Below are 18,240 nucleotides of genomic sequence, written 5' to 3' on the forward strand. Positions count from 1 at the left end.
TTCAGGACTAGCAACATTTGTGGTAGGATAGGAGCCCTGTGGTGCACAGTACTGCAGCCCAAGCTCTGCTTACGACCCGAGTTTGATCCCGGCAGAAGCTGGGTTCAGGTAGCTGGCTCAAGGTTGACTCAGCCTTCCATCCTTCTGAGGTTGGTAAAATGAATACCCAGCTTGCTGGGGGTGGGGTGTAGATGACTGGGGAAGGCAATGACAAACCACCCCTTTAAAAAAAGTCTGCCGTGAAAACGTCATGATACGACTTCCACTCCAGAGTCGGAAATGACTGGTGCTTTCTTCTTCAGAAGTGATATCTGAAGAAGTGAGCAAGTGACTCGCAAAAGCTCCTACCCTGCCACAAATTCTGCTAGACTTGAAGGTGCTATCAGTTTGGAGAGAGCCAATTTGGTGTAGTGGTTAAGTGTGCGGACTCTTATCTGGGAGAACCGGGTTTGATTCCCCACTCCTCCACCTGCACCTGCTGGAATGACCTTGGGTCAGCCATAGCTATCGCAGGAGTTGTCCTTGAAAGGGCAGCTGCTGTAAGAACTCTCTCAGCCCTACCTACATCACAGGGTGTCTGTTGTGGGGGGAGAAGATATAGGAGATTGTAAGCTGCTCTGAGTCTCTGATTCAGAGAGACGGGTGGGGTATAAATCTGCAGTCATCTTCCTCTACTGCTACAGATAGATTGACATGGCTACCCATCTCTATTCATTTGCTTACATTATTTACAGCCTGCCTTTCTCACAGGGACTCATGGCAGTTGACACAGAATAAGTCAATACAGTCAGCAGGAGGGGGCATCCAGTAGACAGTGTGATCTGACTCTAGCCCAGCTGCCCACACCTATAATTTGAGCTAAGGGCAGGGCTGGCTCCACTGTCCAAAGGATGACAAGTTGTGTGAAAGAACAAGAAAGGAGGCAGAATCAGAAAGGTAAAGGTAGTCCCCTGTGCAAGCACCAGTCGTTTCTGACTCTGGGGTGAGGTCGCATCATGACGTTTTCACGGCAGACTTTGTACAGGGTGGTTCGCCATTGCCTTCCCCAGTCATCTACACTTTCTCCCCAGCAAGCTGGGTACTCATTTTACCGACCTCGGAAGGATGGAAGGCTGAGTCAACCTCGAGCTGGCTACCTTAACCCAGCTTCCACAGGGATCAAACTCAGGTTGCAAGCAGAGAGCTCAGACTGCAGTACTGCAGCTTTACCACTCTGCCCCACAGGGCTCCTGGCAGAATCAAGGTCTGATCTAAAAGGGAGCCCCCATTTTCAGAGGGTGGGGAGATAGTTGTTGACCTGCAAGTAGACCTTGTCCCGCTCTGATGCTGTTCAGCCACGTGCCCTCTTGTTGCATCTGCGCAGAGCAGCACTGCCATCCTCGACAGCAGATATAAGAAGGGGACGAGTCACTGGCTCTTGCCGGAGGCTGCATCTGTGCCCTTTCTCCCTGCTTCCCTGGGATACTTCAGCCACTACCCACCTTGGAATGGCCATCAGGAATCTCAATCTCAGCCTGCAATGCTCTATGAGCTGCTTCATGGCTCAAGAAACGTGTGCAATAGGAGTATCGTCTAGAACGGAGGGGGGAAGAGGTGGCACTCACCTTTGTTCTCTGTTTTGAGCTCCTCGAGAAGCAGGTCATTCTGCCGGTTGCCCAGGACAAAGGCCAGGAAGGAGAGGATGAGGGCGTTCAAGATGCCGATGATGGCCAGGATGTAAGCCCAGCGCACAGAGCAGTCGCCCAGCGAGTACTTCCCTGTCTTCTCCCCACACATGTCCCTGACCTTCTCAGAATCCCAGCCATCTGGGAATATCATGCAGCCCAGCACCAGGCAGAGAGCTGGAGAGACAAAGAAAGTGGGGAGGGGTGAGGCAGGAGGGGTGGTTAGCAACGGTTGCCGGCTCAACACTTCTTGCAGGCTGCGAAGAGTTCAGGAGGGCCCTGCAGCTGACAAAGGGTTTAGCAGAGCTGTGCATTTTTTGCAAGAGGTGAAATCTGACATCTGCAGCTACAAAAACACACCAACCTGTGGCTTAAACAAAATGATGGACATTAAAATGCATTTGCACACATAGGTTTGTTCTAGTAGCCATGGAAGAGACAAGAACTTTGAAAAGCATCCAAGTCCCAACCCTCTTGCCCCAAGTTGCCCTGTGTTTAAGGGACAGTAGGAACTGTGGCTGTATAGCACTACACCTGCTAGAATCATAGAACAGAATCATAGAATCATAGAGTTGGAAGGGACCTCCAGGGTCCAACCCCCTGCACAATGCAGGAAACTCACAAATACCTCCCCCTAAATTCACAGGATCTTCATTGCTGTCAGATGGCCAACTAGCCTCTGTTTAAAAACCTCCAAGGAAGGAGAACCCACCACCTCCCGAGGAAGCCTGTTCCACTGAGGAATCGCTCTAATGGTCAGGAAGTTCTTCCTAATGTTGAGCCAAGAACTCTTTTGATTTAATTTCAACCCATTGGTTCTGGTTCTACTTTCCGAGGCCACAGAAAACAATTCCTCACCATCCTCTATTTGACAGCCCTTCAACTACTTGATGGTGATCATATCACCTCTCAGCCACCTCCTCTCCAGGCTAAACATCCCCAGCTCCTTCAACCTTTCCTCATAGGACTTGGTCTCCAGACCCCTCACCATCTTTGTCGCCCTCCTCTGGACCCATTCCAGGTTGTCTACATCCTTCTTAAAATGTGGTGCCCAAAACTGAACACAATACTCCGGGTGAGATCTTACCAGAGCAGAGTAAAGCGATACCATCACTTCACGTGATCTGGACGCTATACTTCTGTTGATACAGCAAGAAATTGCATTTGCCTTTTTAGCCACCACGTCACACTGGCATGCTAGGCATGCTTGAGAACCTAGAGCAGAGGTGGCCAAACTTGCTTAACATAAGAGCCACGTAGAATAAATGTCAGACGTTCAAGAGCTGCAAGACATGAACATCAGATGTTTGAGAGCAGGAAGGCAGGCAAATAGATGGAGGGGAAGGAGGATGGAGGGAGAGGTGGAAAGAAAGCAACTTCAAATGCATTTTCCAAGCTGCTGGCTGGTTTGGCTTGGAGAAGTGATTTAAAGAGAGAAATGCCTTCCCCAAGCTAGCCAATGGGGCGGTGGGGGCTTCGAGAGCTGCACAATATGTGTGAAAGAGCCACATGTGGTTCCTGAGCCACAGTTTGGCCACCCCTGACCTAGAGAGTTGCTGCCAGTCTGAACAGACAACACCAAGCTAGAGGTCTGACTCGGTATGGAGCAGCTTCAACCAGTTCCTTAGTTGCTTCATTGACTCTGTGCACAACTCTGCCCATAGCAGTTAGTCAGAATACCTAATAGGAGTGAGAATCAGAAACCCAAGAAGAATTCAGGTTGTTGCCTTACAAGTTACACTACCTATGTAAGGATTGACTGAAGAAATCTGTTTCAGTGTGTCTGAAGAAGTGTGCATGCACAGGAAACCTTATATCCAAAATTAAACATTGCAGGTATTAAAGGTGCCACTGGACTCCAACTTTCTTCTGGTTGTTTAATGAGAGACAAAAGTAGGTAGCCACATTGGTAGCATCTGGATGGAACTCTTTGGTTAGGTGTTCCTCTAAGAATGTGCAGATAGCCGAGGGGAGTTGTGCAGGTTCTTTGTTTCAGATTTTTGGCTTGGTTCCAGAAAATGTGTCAGTAAGCAAATCTCTACTACCTGGGGTTGTTCTGCTCTCCAAGCCAGAATTTTCCTTGGTGGTGGTGTTTACTTTCTCCTAGAAGATGTTTACAGAACATATTCAACATATTCTTGCCAGAGAAAAGGGCTTTGTGATATGCAATGTGTTTTCTTTCTTTGTTCTCAAAGACCACTATAGGCCTGTGTCATGTATATTAAGGCAGATTAGTGCAAATATGTTCTATGATCAGTATTAGAGCAAATCTATCTGGCATGTTCTAGTGCATGTCCTGGTCAAATCTGAATCTACATTCTACAATAGCAAAACCCAAACCCAACAGCCAGAGAATGCATCTTCTCTTGGGTTGTGTTTAAAGAGGTGTTAAGCACAGTCCGCAACACTTTACACACTATACATTTAGCAGAACTGCCACTATGGCGGGATGGGGGGGGGGGATATATTTTTTCTAGATCTCTGCTGCTGTGTGTGTGTGTGTATCTATATAGCTAATTCTTAGCGTGGTCAAATCTGTGGATATTTAGATATGGAAACTGGAGCCATGAACAGACAAGACAGATATAAGCTGATTTGCTTCCCATTTGGAGAGAAAGGTGTGGTATAAATGAAGTTAATAAAGATAACTGAAGATGGAGGGAAAATAAAAGGTAGGTTGGCTGGTGGGTAGAAAGGAAGCAGGGAAAGGTGAGAATATGAGAGTTACCAGGAGCAGGGAAAGAGGAAATCATGTAGGGAGGGAGATTTAGGGAGAGTGAGGTGCCCCCTGCAAGTCCTTTTAGGTTCCCAACCGGGCAACTGGGTCCAGAGCCCTGCACTGCACAACTGAGCACAACAGCTGGCACTATGCAAGTGAGCCACAGTTTTCCCAGGTAGAAGCTAGCTGCCAGAGGGAGAGAATAAAGATATGTTGATGGAGAGTACTAGTAGTGGATAAAGATAGGTTGGCTGGTGGATGGGAAAGAAAGAAAGAGAGAGAGAGAAGCAGGAGAGGAGGAGAGGCTCCAGGGCTTTCAGGAAAGACAATGAGGAAATAGTGTGGGAGAAGAAAATGAACTACCCCACAAGTCCTTGTGGGTCCCTTGCAGGCTACCTATCTGACAAAGTGGGCTGTGGCTCACAAAATTTCATATTGAAATAAATGTTGTTAGTCTTTAAGGTGCTATTAGATCCTTGTTTTATTTTGATACTACTATGGGCTAGCACAGCTTCCTTGACTCCAGCCAGGCGCTTGCTTCTCCCTCCTCGAATTTCCTTGTGTGTAAAGCAGCATGAGTTGAGCAGCTGACTGTGGGGGAAGAAGCCCAGGAAGTCTCAAGGCAACTATTCCATTTTTAAAAAAGAAGGTTTAAGATGTGCTCCCACAAACAGACAAACGAGGGGAAGAGAAACAGAGAGGTACAGTTTGCAGCTAATTTAAAACCCGGCAAAGATTCACTGGTGGTCACGCCTCCCTTTTGAGGCCAGCCAGATAGCCCCAAATTGGCGGATAATGGTTGGTCTTGATAAAAGTTATCTGCATGGCTTTTGTGCCTGGTTGCTTATTAAGTGGGAGTTTTCAGATGCGGAGGTCCTCTGCTCACAACACACACCTTTGGCTGCGAAAGCCCTGCCTGCTCTGAATGAGGAGAGAGGAGAAGGCGAACTACAAATTAAAACTACATGGGGGGGTGGGGGGAGGCTCCTTCATTAGAAGCAGACAGGCTGGTGAGTCATCCCCAGCTATTCTTACCTTGCAGCAGATGCTTATATATACACGCTCAGGTACAACAGAAGGGAGGGGAAGAGAATCTCTCTTACAATCTCTGCTGCCATGGAGGATTGGGCAAATGCAGGGGAGGCAAGGCGCCAGTCAGTTCTCGATATCCTTTTCCCTCCTTCACTTCAGCTATCGGCTCCTCAAATCTTCTGTGGTTGGTTTTTTTTGGTTGGTTTGTTTGCCACAGACAATAACATCAAATGAGCTGCTCTGTTCCCCTTCCATGCCCAGCGGACTACCTGAGATACAGACTCAGAGGAAGGGGCCATTGCTGCTTCTCCTCAATTATTATGCCACAGGCATGCCTCACAGAGTTTCACAGGCAAGGGAAAAGAGCAGGCCCTGCCTAGCAGGAGCATGCAATTGAAACATTCACAGTGGGCGACGGCAACCAAGGGAGGGGGGAGGAGAGGCATAGCCACCTTGGGCAGGTCTCTAGGAGGCGGCACACACATTTTCTAAATCAATAAGTGTAATAAATACCGCGGAGTACGGATAAGGGTGGCCGGTGCCGTTTAGTATTCGTTACGCCTCAGACTGATTGATATACAGCGCCATCCGTGGAGATTGTGCTGCTTGACAGAGGCTAACAAAGGTCTCCCCCTGAGGGGCTTCCAATCTAAAAGTTGGCACAAGAACACCGGCAAAGGCTGGGGGAGGAAGGTGTTCGTTCCACTTGCAAGTAATCAGTTGAAGGTCACATTAGAGGTGATGGAGATCATGAAGACCCCTGGCCTTTACAGAGCAACTCCAGCTGCATGTGCCCTCGGTATGGGCCAGAGCCAGGTGGGGAGGGGGGAGGCAGCAGATTTAACCCTTCCATCCTCACATCGTTGTGTGAAGCTAAACTGCTTATTTGTTAAGGCCTTAAAAGAAAAAGGAAGATGGACGCCAATATTTCACCCATCTTTCCCCCAAAAAGAATAACAGTATATGAAAGGGAGGCAGTTTGGATTCATGAAACCATGGAGGGATCCCTTCCACAGACACTTTTTCCTCCAAGATCGTCTTTAAGAACTGACTCTTTGAACATTTCTGAGGAAAATCCAGTCATGGATCTGTCATAGCTGTGTAGTGCTGAGAACTAAAAGGCGAACTCTCCTCAGTCTTTATTATTGCTTCAGTGCTACTCAAATGAATGGCTACAATCACTTGAATTCCTCAGCAGGGCACTATTCAGGCATGCCAGAGGAGAGGTGGGTTGGCAGGCTTGCTTGCCAAACACCCGAGAGGTCCTTCTTGTATGAGCTAATACCAACGTTGCCCAGGAGGGGGCGATTTCCAATATCACATTTAGCTTGGCCGCTGCTATAGGCCTATGACAGATATTGCGTTCCATCTACTATGGTAGGGAAGGCCAAGCTACCAGTGATGTTATCTCCCCAATTTTTTTTTGCCATTAAAAAGCAAGGGGAGGGATTTAGATCAGGCCACCAAAGGGGAGGGGGGAAGAGGACATTCTTTTAGGTACCTCCTTTTAGCCAATTGACTGAATGAAGAGTTCTACTAGGAGATATAGCTCAGTGGAAGAAAGATTAATACAGGAAACTCTTCCCCCCACCCCCAATATGGCTGTTTTTTCGTCTTAAGAAAAACAGCAGTAATCTTTTTTCCGCCCAGATGGTCTGTGGCTGTCCTTTTGGAGTGAGAAGGACCTTTAGTGATGCCTCTTTGATAAAGACTTGGGAAACAATGATTTGGTCGACAATACTGTCAGAGGCTTAATTCTCCAGGTCCATGCCTTATTATTCAGAAGCAAGCAACCAAGAACTTTACAACATCTCAAGATCTGAAAAAGACTTTATTGGCTATTGGGACTGCAGAAGCATTTTGCAGGAAAAGTATTGCAAGAATTGATAGCACAGAACACAGACTTCTTCAAAATATTGGACTGATTTCAGTATCAATGTAAAGAGATGAATATTTGTATGATTTTGCAATAATCACTTAGAAAGCTGTATTCCAGAGTTCAATGAATTAACACGATATTTATTGCCTTGTTGTTTCCTGGTTATTTTGTCACTGCCTTTACCTTCTTCCGTGACTCTGGTAGCCTCCAGGCGGTGGCTAAAGAATTCCTGCTATTACAGCTGATCTTCAGGCAACAGAGATCAGTTCACCTGAAGAAAATGGCCACTTTGCAAGGTGGACTCTGTGGCATTATAGCCCATTGAAGTCCCTCCCCTCCCCAACCCACCCTTCTCCGGTTCCACCCCCCAAAAAATCTCCAGGTATTTCCCAACCTGGAGCTGGCAACACTCCCTAGATCTCCTTACCACAAAGGGACACTGCAACTATAATAAATCTTATAACTTGTTAATGCATTTTAAAGGAATGAATACAAATAGTTCACTTGATAACTGAGTCCCATATCAGCCACAATTGCAAAGATTTATTTATTTCCATTTATTTTCCACCCTCCCTAAAATGCATGTATTGAATCAGGAGGGTGTGCCTTCTTGAGTTCTACAGGCAAACTGGGATGATGTACAGAGCCCAGGTTCAATCCCCAGCATATCCAGGAAAAGAAAATCTCATTCAGCAGCATTTGGGAAGGCCTCACTTTGCCTGTCACTCTGGAAAGCCACCGTGGAACAAAGCAGACAGCACTGGGGGAGATGGAGTCAATACAAACCAGTTTCATAGGTTTCTCCTCAAAGATCTCTTCTGTTATGGACTGTTACATTTTATGATTGAGGAAGACCCTCTCGGCCTTTAAGCCTTCACACTCCACTATCACTGTAGGCCCTGGGACTCCTCTCCAGAGTAAACCAGGCCCCTATCTGTCTATTCCAAAACCTCAACAGCAAAATCAGCCTCTGCTCTTCCCTCTCCCACCTCCCTGCAGGTGCTGATCTTGTTGGGAACTGCCTGAGTTCATCTTGTAATAGTATTATGTGCAGCTCAGCTGAGCCATAATATCAATCACAGGGTTTATCCAGAGAGCCTCTTAGCGCACACACACACCGGCTCCTATCCCAGCCTCTGGGATTCAGCCTACACTGCAGCAGGACATTAGAAATCTTTATATGAACCAGCCCTAAGCATCATCCTGGAGATAGCCCAGGACTCATAAAAATGCCAAGATAGCACGTTTTCAGCCTAGCCAGAAAATGTGCAGCAAAAGTAAACATACTCTGTACCCTCAAACATAATATGCTTGTAGGGGTGTCACCTCCCCCTGCCCACCCCCAAAGAAGTTCAGCCCAAAATTCAATGGATACAACTTTTTCCAGGAACAGAGATTACAGTGATCTAAAGCAAATCACCTGCTGAATTTCTGCCTGACATCCAGCTTTTAAAGACACAGGGATGGAACTCACGTTGCCTCCTGTAGATTCTAGAACAGGGGTGGCAAACTCATTTATTATGAGAGACAGACCTGACATAAATGAGACCTTGTCAGGGCAGGCCATGTCAGGCTGGGCCATGTGTGTAGCTATTTAAGATTAGGTAGCAGAGATATAAACTTTATAAAGGATACAGACCAACACAATGTGGTTTGGATTCTGTTACCGTTAGGTGGATCTGTAACTGGTTGACAGATTGCACCCAAAGAGTGCGTGTGAATGGTTCCTCATCCTCTTGGAGAGGAGTGACAAGTGCAGTGCCTCAAGGATCTGTCCTGGGACCTGTATTGTTCAACATCTTTATTAATGATTCGGATGAAGGTATAGAGGGAATGCTTATTAAATTTGCAGATGATACGAAATTGGGAGGGATTGCAAACACAGAAGAAGACAGAAACAGGATACAGGATGACCTTGACAGGCTGGAAAACTGGGCTAAAATTAATAAGACGAATTTTAACAGGGATAAATGTAAAGTTCTGCATTTAGGTAGGAAAAATCCAATGCATGGTTATAGGATGGGGGAGACTTAGCAGTTGTATGTGCGAAAAGGATCTAGGGGTCTTAGTGGATCATACGCTGAACGTGAGTCAACAGTGTGATGCAGTGGCTAAAAAGGCAAATGCAATTTTGGGCTATATTAACAGAAGTATTGTGTCCAGATCATGTGATGTGATGGTATCGCTTTACTCTGCTCTGGTAAGACCTCACCTGGAGTATTGTGTTCAGTTCTGGGTACCACATTTTAAGAAGGATATAGACAAGCTGGAACAGGTCCAGAGGAGGGTGACGAAGATGGAGACCAAGGCCTATGAATAAAGGTTGAAGGAGCTGGGGATGTTTAGCCTGAAGAGGTGGCTGAGAGGTGATATGATCACCATCTTCAAGTACTTGAAGAGCTGTCATATAGAGAATGGTTTGGAATTGTTTTCTGTGGCCCCGGAAGGTAGGACCAGAACCAATGGGTTGAAACTGACTGTGGCTCAGATCATGAGATACTCATCGCAAAATTCAGGCTTAAACTGACCTGGAACTGACTGCGGCTCAGATCATGAGATACTCATCGCAAAATTCAGGCTTAAACTGAAGAAAACTGGGGAAGCCATTAGGCCTTTCAGGTTTGACCTTGATCACATCCCTTATGAATATACAGCGGAGGTGAAGAATAGGTTTAAGGAACTAGAGTTGATAGACAGAGTGCCTGAAGAACTATGGATGGAGGTTCGTGACATTGTATAGAAGGCAGCAATCAGCACCATCCCAAAGAAAAAGAAATGCAAGAAAGCAAAGTGGCTGTCTGATGAGGCTTTACAAATAGCTGAGGAAAGAAGGAAAGCGAAAGGCTAAGGTGAAAAGGAAAGATTCACCCAACTGAATGTGGATTTCCAGAGAACAGCAAGGAGAGATAAGGAGGCCTTCCCGAAGGAACAATGCAAAGCAATAGAGGAAAATAATAGAATGGGAAGGACAAGAGATCTCTTCAAGAAAATTGGAGAAATCAAGGGAACATTTCGTGCAAAGATGGCCATGATAAAGGACAAAAATGGTAGGAACCTAACAGAAGCAGAAGAGGTCAGGAAGAGGTGGCAAGAATACACAGAAGAATTATACAAGAAGGATCTCAATGTCCCGGACAACCATGACAGTGAAATTGATGACCTTGAGCCAGACATCCGGAGAGTGAAGTCAAATGGGCTTTAGAAAGCATTACTAACAACAAAGCGAGTGGAGATGATGGTATCCCAGTTGAGCTATTCAAAGTCCTAAAAGATGATGCTGTTAAAGTGATGCACACATTATGTCAACAAATTTGGAAAACACAACAGTGGCCACAGGATTGGAAAAGATCGGTTTATATTCCAATCCCAAAGAAGGGTAATGCCAAGGAATGTTCAAACTATCGCACCATTGCACTCATTTCACATGCCAGCAAGGTCATGTTAAAGATCCTACAAGCTAGGCTTCAGCAGTATGTCGATCGGGAACTACCAGAAGTTCAAGCTGGGTTTCGGAGAGGTAGAGGAACTAGAGATCAAATTGCCAACGTTCGCTGGATTATGGAGAAAGCATGGGAGTATCAGAAAAACGTCTATTTCTGCTTCATTGACTATTCTAAAGCCTTTGATTGTGTGGATCACAACAAATTGTGGCAAGTCCTTAAAGAGATGGGGATACCAGACCACCTCACATGTCTCCTGAGAAATCTGTATAAGGGTCAAGAAGCAACTGTCAGAATGGGATATGGAACAACTGATTGGTTTAGAATAGGAAAAGGAGTTCAACAAGGATGTATATTGTCACCCTGCTTATTTAATTTATATGCAGAGTACATCATGCGGAATGCTGGTCTGGAAGAAGCACAAGTGGAATTAAGATTTGCCGGGAAAAACATCAACCTCAGATATGCAGAAGACACTACTCTAATGGCAGAAAATGAGGAGGACCTAAAGAACCTCTTGTTGAGGGTAAAAGAGGAGAGCACAAAAGTAGGCTTGAAACTCAAGATCAAAAAAACAAAGATCATGGCATCTGGTCCCATCAAACCTTGGCAAATAGAAGGAGAAGACATGGAAACAGTGACAGACTTCACATTTCTGGGATCCAAGATCACTGCAGATGGTGACTGTAGCCATGAAATTAAAAGACATTTGCTCCCTGGGAGGACAGCTATGGAGAACCTGGGCAGTATAATAAAAAGTAGAGACATCACCCTGCCAACAAAAGTCCGTATAGTTAAAGCGATGGAATTCCCAGTAGTAGTGTATGGCTGTGAGAGCTGGACCATAATGAAGGCTGAGCGCAGAAGAATAGATGCTTTTGAGATGTGGTGCTGGAGAAGTCCTAACGGAAATCAACCCAGACTGTTCACTGGAAGGTCAGATGCTGAAGCTGAAGCTCAAATACTTTGGCCACCAAATGAGAAGGGAGCACTCCCTGGAGAAGATCCTGCTGCTAGGAAAGACAGAAGGCAAAAGAAGAAGGGGATGGCAAAAGATGAGTGTTACTGATGTAACAAACACGAATTTGAGCAGACTTCGGAGGATGGTGGAAGACAGGAGGGCCTGGCGTGACTTTGTCCATGGGGTCGCAAAGAGTTGGACTCGACTGTGCGACTGAACAACAAAAGATGGCCATCTGACAGCAATGAAGATCCTGTGAATTTAGGGGGAGGTGTTTGTGAGTTTCCTGCGTTGTGCAGGGGGTTGGACTAGATGATCCTGGAGGTCCCTTCCAACTCTATGATTCTAAGATTTTTTTAAAAACCTAAAATAAAACATGCTTAAAATATTAGCACTCTTTGGTCTTACCAGTGCTTTCTTTGTATTTCTCCCATGGGAGCCAGGGATCTCGGCAAAGGACGCTCTGACTCCTTCCTTCTCCAGGGATCAGGAGGGGGATGCTCCTCAACCAATAGAAGGAAGAGAGGTTTGGCTCAGTAGCTCTGCTGTGCAATTGAGAGAGCTTGGCAAAGCAAGCTCTTCCTCCCCAAGGAAGGAGTCTCAGCCAATGGAGAAAATAGAGGTTTTGCTCTGTAGCTCCTGTGCGATTGAGCAAGCATTGCAAAGCAAGCTGTTATGCAGAAGGAATCAAGAGAGAGGGAGAAGGAAGCAGAAAACAGCCGGTTGCTTGGGGGCCTGATAGGAGCTCTCTGGGGGTCTGATTTGGTCCCTGGGCCACATGTTTGACATCCCTGCTCTAGAGCTTTGTTGAACTTCTGGGATGAGCTCCAGAAGCAAACAGCAGCAAATGACCAAATGTATTATCATGTACTATTTAACTCCTGGAATCCTTTTTAGTCTCTCCTCATCTGGCAGGCAATCCACAGTCCTGTTCAGGTCATTGTCGTTGCCGTTCTTTATACCACCTTTCTGAGATGACATAGCCAAGACTCTGAATGACTTGCTCCCAAACTCAGTATCCTTGTTGTCTTGGTGAGAAGCTGTTTTCGATTGGGGGCACTTCTTAGTAACAACGACGGCCGACCTAACAGAGATACATATGCAGGAACCATACTTAGATGCCAACCTTGCCCCCTGTGGAGAAACGCCATCTTAGTCAATGGTGGTGCTTGGTTGGGAGGGAACATGAAACTGCTAAGGCAGGCTTTGTGGCCTAGCCTTCCCCTCATTCCCTCCTCCCTTCCGGAGTTAAACCATCACCTCTAGGAGGAAAGCCTCCTAGAGGGGCAGGAAGTTCTTTTTTTTAATTGGAGTGAGGCGGGAAAAGTGCAGTTCGCGGCTGGCACTCAAAGAGAAAGGTTGTCAGTCTGTGGGCTCCTGACTGTGGGAGAGGCCTTCTCAAGAGGGAGACAAGGAGTGGACTCCAGGCAGTCAGACCGAAGAAGTCATCCACAAGGCAGGGCAAGTTTAGACCAGGGACGGGAGGATACGTTTAAATCCACCTTTTATTTGTCCTTCTGTTTGCTGTTCAGGTGCTGTGCTAAACTTTTACATGCAACTGCTTTTATTTTTGTTTTTTTTCTTTTTCTCTTCTAATTAAATATTTTTACTGTTTTGAATGCTGGCAGTCAAACTTTGTACCACATAGATCCCCAACCGCTTTAGACCACGCTGCTTTATGAAGGGGGCCCCGGGGAAGGGGGAAGGCATGTAGTTGGATAAGGTGCCAATCCTCCAGGGGTTCCCCAAAGAAGTGCTGTGGTCTCTGTGATACCCAAGTACAGGGTGGCAGAGGACCTTGAGGCCTGACCTCAGAGCTGGAGAGGGGGATTGGGAGTCCTGTTCCTCTCAATCCGAACCCCTAGACTGAGCAGGTGGTGGCAGCGAGCCCAAGTGGCCGGAGGAGAAATAGCTCCCTCCAAAAAGGGGAACGGGGTCCGGTAGGCAAACCAGGGCCGTTCCGTCACACACACACACCCTCAACACTCAGATAATAGTATTCTACAACATGGCTTAACCATGTTAAGGTATGTATCAACCATACCCTAGCATCCTCCAATGTGATATACGCATTGCCATCCCATGTCTGCAATGCCCTTCAGCTCCCTACACTGGATATATTGGACATCACTATGTAAAGGAATAAAAAAAGGTAAAGGTAGTCCCCTGTGCAAGCACCAGTTATTTCCAACTCTGGGGTGATGTCGAATCACAATGTTTTCACAGCAGACTTTTTACAGGGTGGTTTGCCATTGCCTTCCCCAGTCATCTACACTCCCCGCCCCCAGCAAGCTGGGCACTCATTTTACCGACCTTGGAAGGATGGAAGGCTGAGTCAGCCTTGAGCCAGCTACCTGAACCCAGCTTCCACAGGATCGAACTCAGTAGTGTCAGGGAGCTAAGATCTTAATGTTAAAACAATGTTATTTGGTAACATATAGTAACAAATTATATTTTGCATCATTAATAATTTCTTTTATCTGTCCCATATATTACTTTCTACCCACCCCTCCCCCCGTTACTTGACCCCCGCCGGTGTTATTTACTTAAAATACTAATATTTAGGTCCCAGGTTCAATCCCCGGCATCTCCAAAAAAAGGGTCCAGGCAAAGAGGTGTGAAAAACCTCAGCTTGAGACCCTGGAGAGCCGCTGCCAGTCTGAGATGTCTGTTCGGGACATTAAAAATTGTTGGAAATAATTGAGGTGATGATAAGAAGATAAATACTATTGGACATATTGTTTATAATAGACTTTAGATGCCTTTAAAAGAAAAAAGGAAAATTTTTTAGAGAGAAGCAAAAAGTCGCGACCGCCATTTTGAAGGATTTAAAAACTTTAATATCTCGGTCTGGGAAGCTCTGAGGATGGTGAAATTAGGCTTGTTGTAAAAAGCAAGCTCTAATCTTTTGAACTTGATAGTCAAAATTGAAATTGCTGATATCAAAATTTTCGGTGTTTTTAAATGTCAGAACACAAGCAAACCCATACAAGGGCTACTTCACTGGAGAAAATGCAGGATCAATTAGAGGCAATGGAGGCCAGAATGATGAAAGGCATCTAAAAAAGAAATTATAGAAGAGATTTAAAAAGATATTGAAGATCTCAGAAATGAGATAGAGGAAACATCTAAGAAATTGCAGGAGATAGAAGGGAAAATGAAAGTACATGACTCCACCTTGTTGAAAATACAAGAAAAAGTGGCAATCCATGACTGCAAATTGATGAAGACTCAGATACGTCTGAGAGGAGTACCTGAAAAGGAAAATGGTGACTTGAAAGAATATATAATAAAAATAATTGCAGAATTTTTAGAGGAAGATCCTGAAGAGACTAAAAATATGTATGATTATATGTATAGAGTGAACTCACTCTATGCAAAAAAAAAATAATTTACCAAGAGATGTTGTCATAAGATATATGACAAAAGAAATGGTGGGAAAGATCATGAATAAAAACTTTGAAAAGACATTGATAGTGGGAGGCAGCAGAGTAAGAATTATGAAGGAGTTGCCAAGGCAAGTGATAAATGATAGAAGAACATATAAAAAGCTGACAGAAAAATTATGGGACAATGAAATGAGGTATAGATGGATAATACCTGAATGTTTGAGTTTTGAACTTCAGGGGAAAAGAACCACAATTACAAATGCACAGGAACTGCGTAGATTTTATGAAGAACATAAAGAATTTGCACCATGATGGATTACAAATTATTGTCTTGGAATGTAAATGGACTAAATTTGCCACAAAAAAGAAGGGCAATGTTTGATTGGATTAAAAAGCAAAATTGTAATATAGTTTGTTTACAAGAAGTGCATTTTAAACAAAAGGATTACAAATTTTTATGGAATAAACAATTGGGACTAGAATTTTATTCATTGGCTGAACAGAAGAAAAGGGGAGTGATTTTTTATATTAAACAAGAATTGGAGCCGAAATTAGTGTTTAAAGATAAAGATGGAAGATTTGTAGCAGTAGAAATAATATTAAACACACAAAAAAGTTGTTACTGGGATTGTATACACCTAATGGTGCAAAGGACGCTTTTAAAAAAGACATTATATAACAATTTGATGAACTGACTTATGACCAAGTTTTGATAATGGGGGACTTTAATGGAACAATTAAGAATACACTGGATAGGTCTGGGGGTGGGTGGGAATAATAATAAAGAAGGAAAATTGCCAAAGTCTTTTTTTGAATTGGTCAAACAAGAAAATTTGGAGGATATATGGAGGAAATTTAATCCTGAAGTGCGGGACTACACCTTTTTTTCAGCAAGACATAAAACTTTTTCCAGAATTGACATGTTGTGGGGCACTAAAGATTTAGGTCTTATAACAAGGAAAATAGAGTTTTTACCTAAAATTGGGGCTGACCATAACCCAATAATGTGGATTACAAAATTGTCTAAGAAGTTGAGAAGATGGAGATTGAATGAAGATTTACTACAGAATAAAGAAATAGTGACATCCCTAGAAAATGAAACTAAAGCTTTCTTTCAAATGAATGACAAAGAGGATATAGAATTTCAGACAGTCTGGGATGCCTACATAGCAGTAAAGAGAGGAATATTGATTACTTTGAATAATAAAGATAAGAGATCAAAAGAAAAACAGTTGTTGGACATTCGAAATGAAATAAAGAAAAAAGAAGGGGAGTTAAGAAAAAGACCAGGGAAAAAGAAAATTATAAGGGAAATTACAATACTACAAACGCAAATGAGACATTTGTTAAATAAAGAATTGGAATGGAATCTGAAAAGATTGCAGCAGAAATCTTTTGAGGATGCAAACAAACCTGGAAAATATTTGGCTGGGCAACTGAAGAAAAAGAAAATAAAATTATTAGTAAAATTGTGGTAGATGGAAGAGAGGTGGTTAGCCAAGAGGGAATAAAAAGAGAATTTTTAAGTATTATGCCAAGTTGTTTAAAGAAAGAAAAGATGTATGAGTTGTTACAAAAGATAAAAATAGAACCCTTAACAGAAAATATGTGAAAAGTTTTGAATGATCCAATTGAAAAAATAGAAATTGAAGCAGCAATTATTGCAATGAAAAATGGAAAGGCACCTGGGCCAGATGGATATACAGCTAAATTTTTTAAAACCGTCAAAGAGGAGTTAATACTGAAATTGCAGAAGTTGATGAACTTGATAAGAATAAAAGGGAAAATACCAAACACATGGAAGGGAGCTGTTATTTCGTTGATTCCAAAGGAAGATAGAGATGTCACGAATGTTAAAAATTAGAGACCAATTTTGCTGTTCAATAATGACTATAAAATATATGCAAGAATCTTGGCAGAATGGCTTAAACAACATTTGATAAATTTTATAAAGGAAGATCAAGCGGGATTTCTTCCCCAAAGGCAAATAAGAGACAATACTAGAACTGTCGTAAATATTGTAGAATATTATGAAAGACATCCAGAAAAGGAAGTAGCATTATTCTTTGCGGATGCAGAGAAAGCATTTGACAATTTAAATTGGGACTTTATGTTTGCAGTAATTGAGAAAATGGAGTTGGGAGAAAGTTTTAAAAGAATGATAAAAGCAATATATACTGAACAACGAGCAAGGCTATTTATAAACGCAGATCTTACAGAAGATATGATAATTAGCAAAGGTACAAGACAAGGCTGTCCGCTTTCCCCATTGTTTATAATGACTCTTGAAATATTATTGATGCAGATTCAAGAAGATAAAGAAATAGAAGGATTAAAAATAAAAGGATTTACTTACAAATACAGAGCATTTGCAGATGATATAATGTTTATAAATGAAAATCCCATACAAATTACACCTTTGCTGTTAGCTAAAATACAAGAATATGGGGAGTTAGCAGGACTTTGTATTAATAAAGAAAAATCAAAATTTTTATGTAAAAATATGCAAACAAGTAAGCAACAGGCCTTGCAGAGACTGATGGACTGTGAAGGCAGCTAAGATCTTCCTGGATGCTTGGTTGCCTCACTTAAAGGACTGGCAGAGCAGCTCTGTTTTACAGGCCCTGCGAAACAGCAAGAAATCCCGCAGGGCCTTGATCTCTGCCAAGAGCATGTTCCACCAGGTCAGGGCCAAGGTTAAAAAAGCCCCAGCCCTGGTTGAGCCTAGGGGGATGTCCTTTAGGCTGGGGACAACTAGAAGATCTTACTCCATAAAGCGCAAGGCCCTCTGGGGCACATATAGGGAGAAGTCTTCAGGTATGTTGGTCCCAGGCTGTGCAAGGCTTTTAAGGTTAATACCAAAACCATGAAACCGATCTGGTACTCAACTGGAAGCCGCCAGTGCAGTCGGCGGAGTGCCAGCTGAATGTGGGCCCGCACAGGCAACGCCATCAACAGGCGTGCTGCTGCGTTCTGCACCAGCTGACGATATTCTGTACCACCAGCATGACAACATTCAGAAAACAGGGGAGGGGGGTGGACTTCCAGGATATACTGATGTTGATCTAAAGGTAAGCATTCTCCTACAAAAGAACTTCAAAGGGAGAACCTGGAGGAAAATGTGCTGCCCCTTCAATAGAGGCTTAGTGGGTAGAA

At 44.0% G+C, this 18,240-nt stretch overlaps 1 protein-coding gene across 2 annotated transcripts in view; it reads right to left on the reverse strand.

Annotated features, from left to right (window-relative positions):
• LHFPL4 (LHFPL tetraspan subfamily member 4) overlaps positions 1–18,240 on the reverse strand; it is a 94,734-nt gene that overhangs the window by 13,619 nt on the left and 62,875 nt on the right. For both annotated transcript variants that reach the window (XM_060239330.1, XM_060239329.1), the window contains exon 2: positions 1,605–1,841. In XM_060239330.1, coding sequence (XP_060095313.1) covers positions 1,605–1,841 — 237 coding nt within the window. The remainder of the gene's footprint in view (positions 1–1,604; positions 1,842–18,240) is intronic.

This window comes from Heteronotia binoei, chromosome 5 (assembly GCF_032191835.1).
Source record: "Heteronotia binoei isolate CCM8104 ecotype False Entrance Well chromosome 5, APGP_CSIRO_Hbin_v1, whole genome shotgun sequence".
In the NCBI taxonomy this organism is placed as follows: domain Eukaryota; kingdom Metazoa; phylum Chordata; class Lepidosauria; order Squamata; family Gekkonidae; genus Heteronotia; species Heteronotia binoei.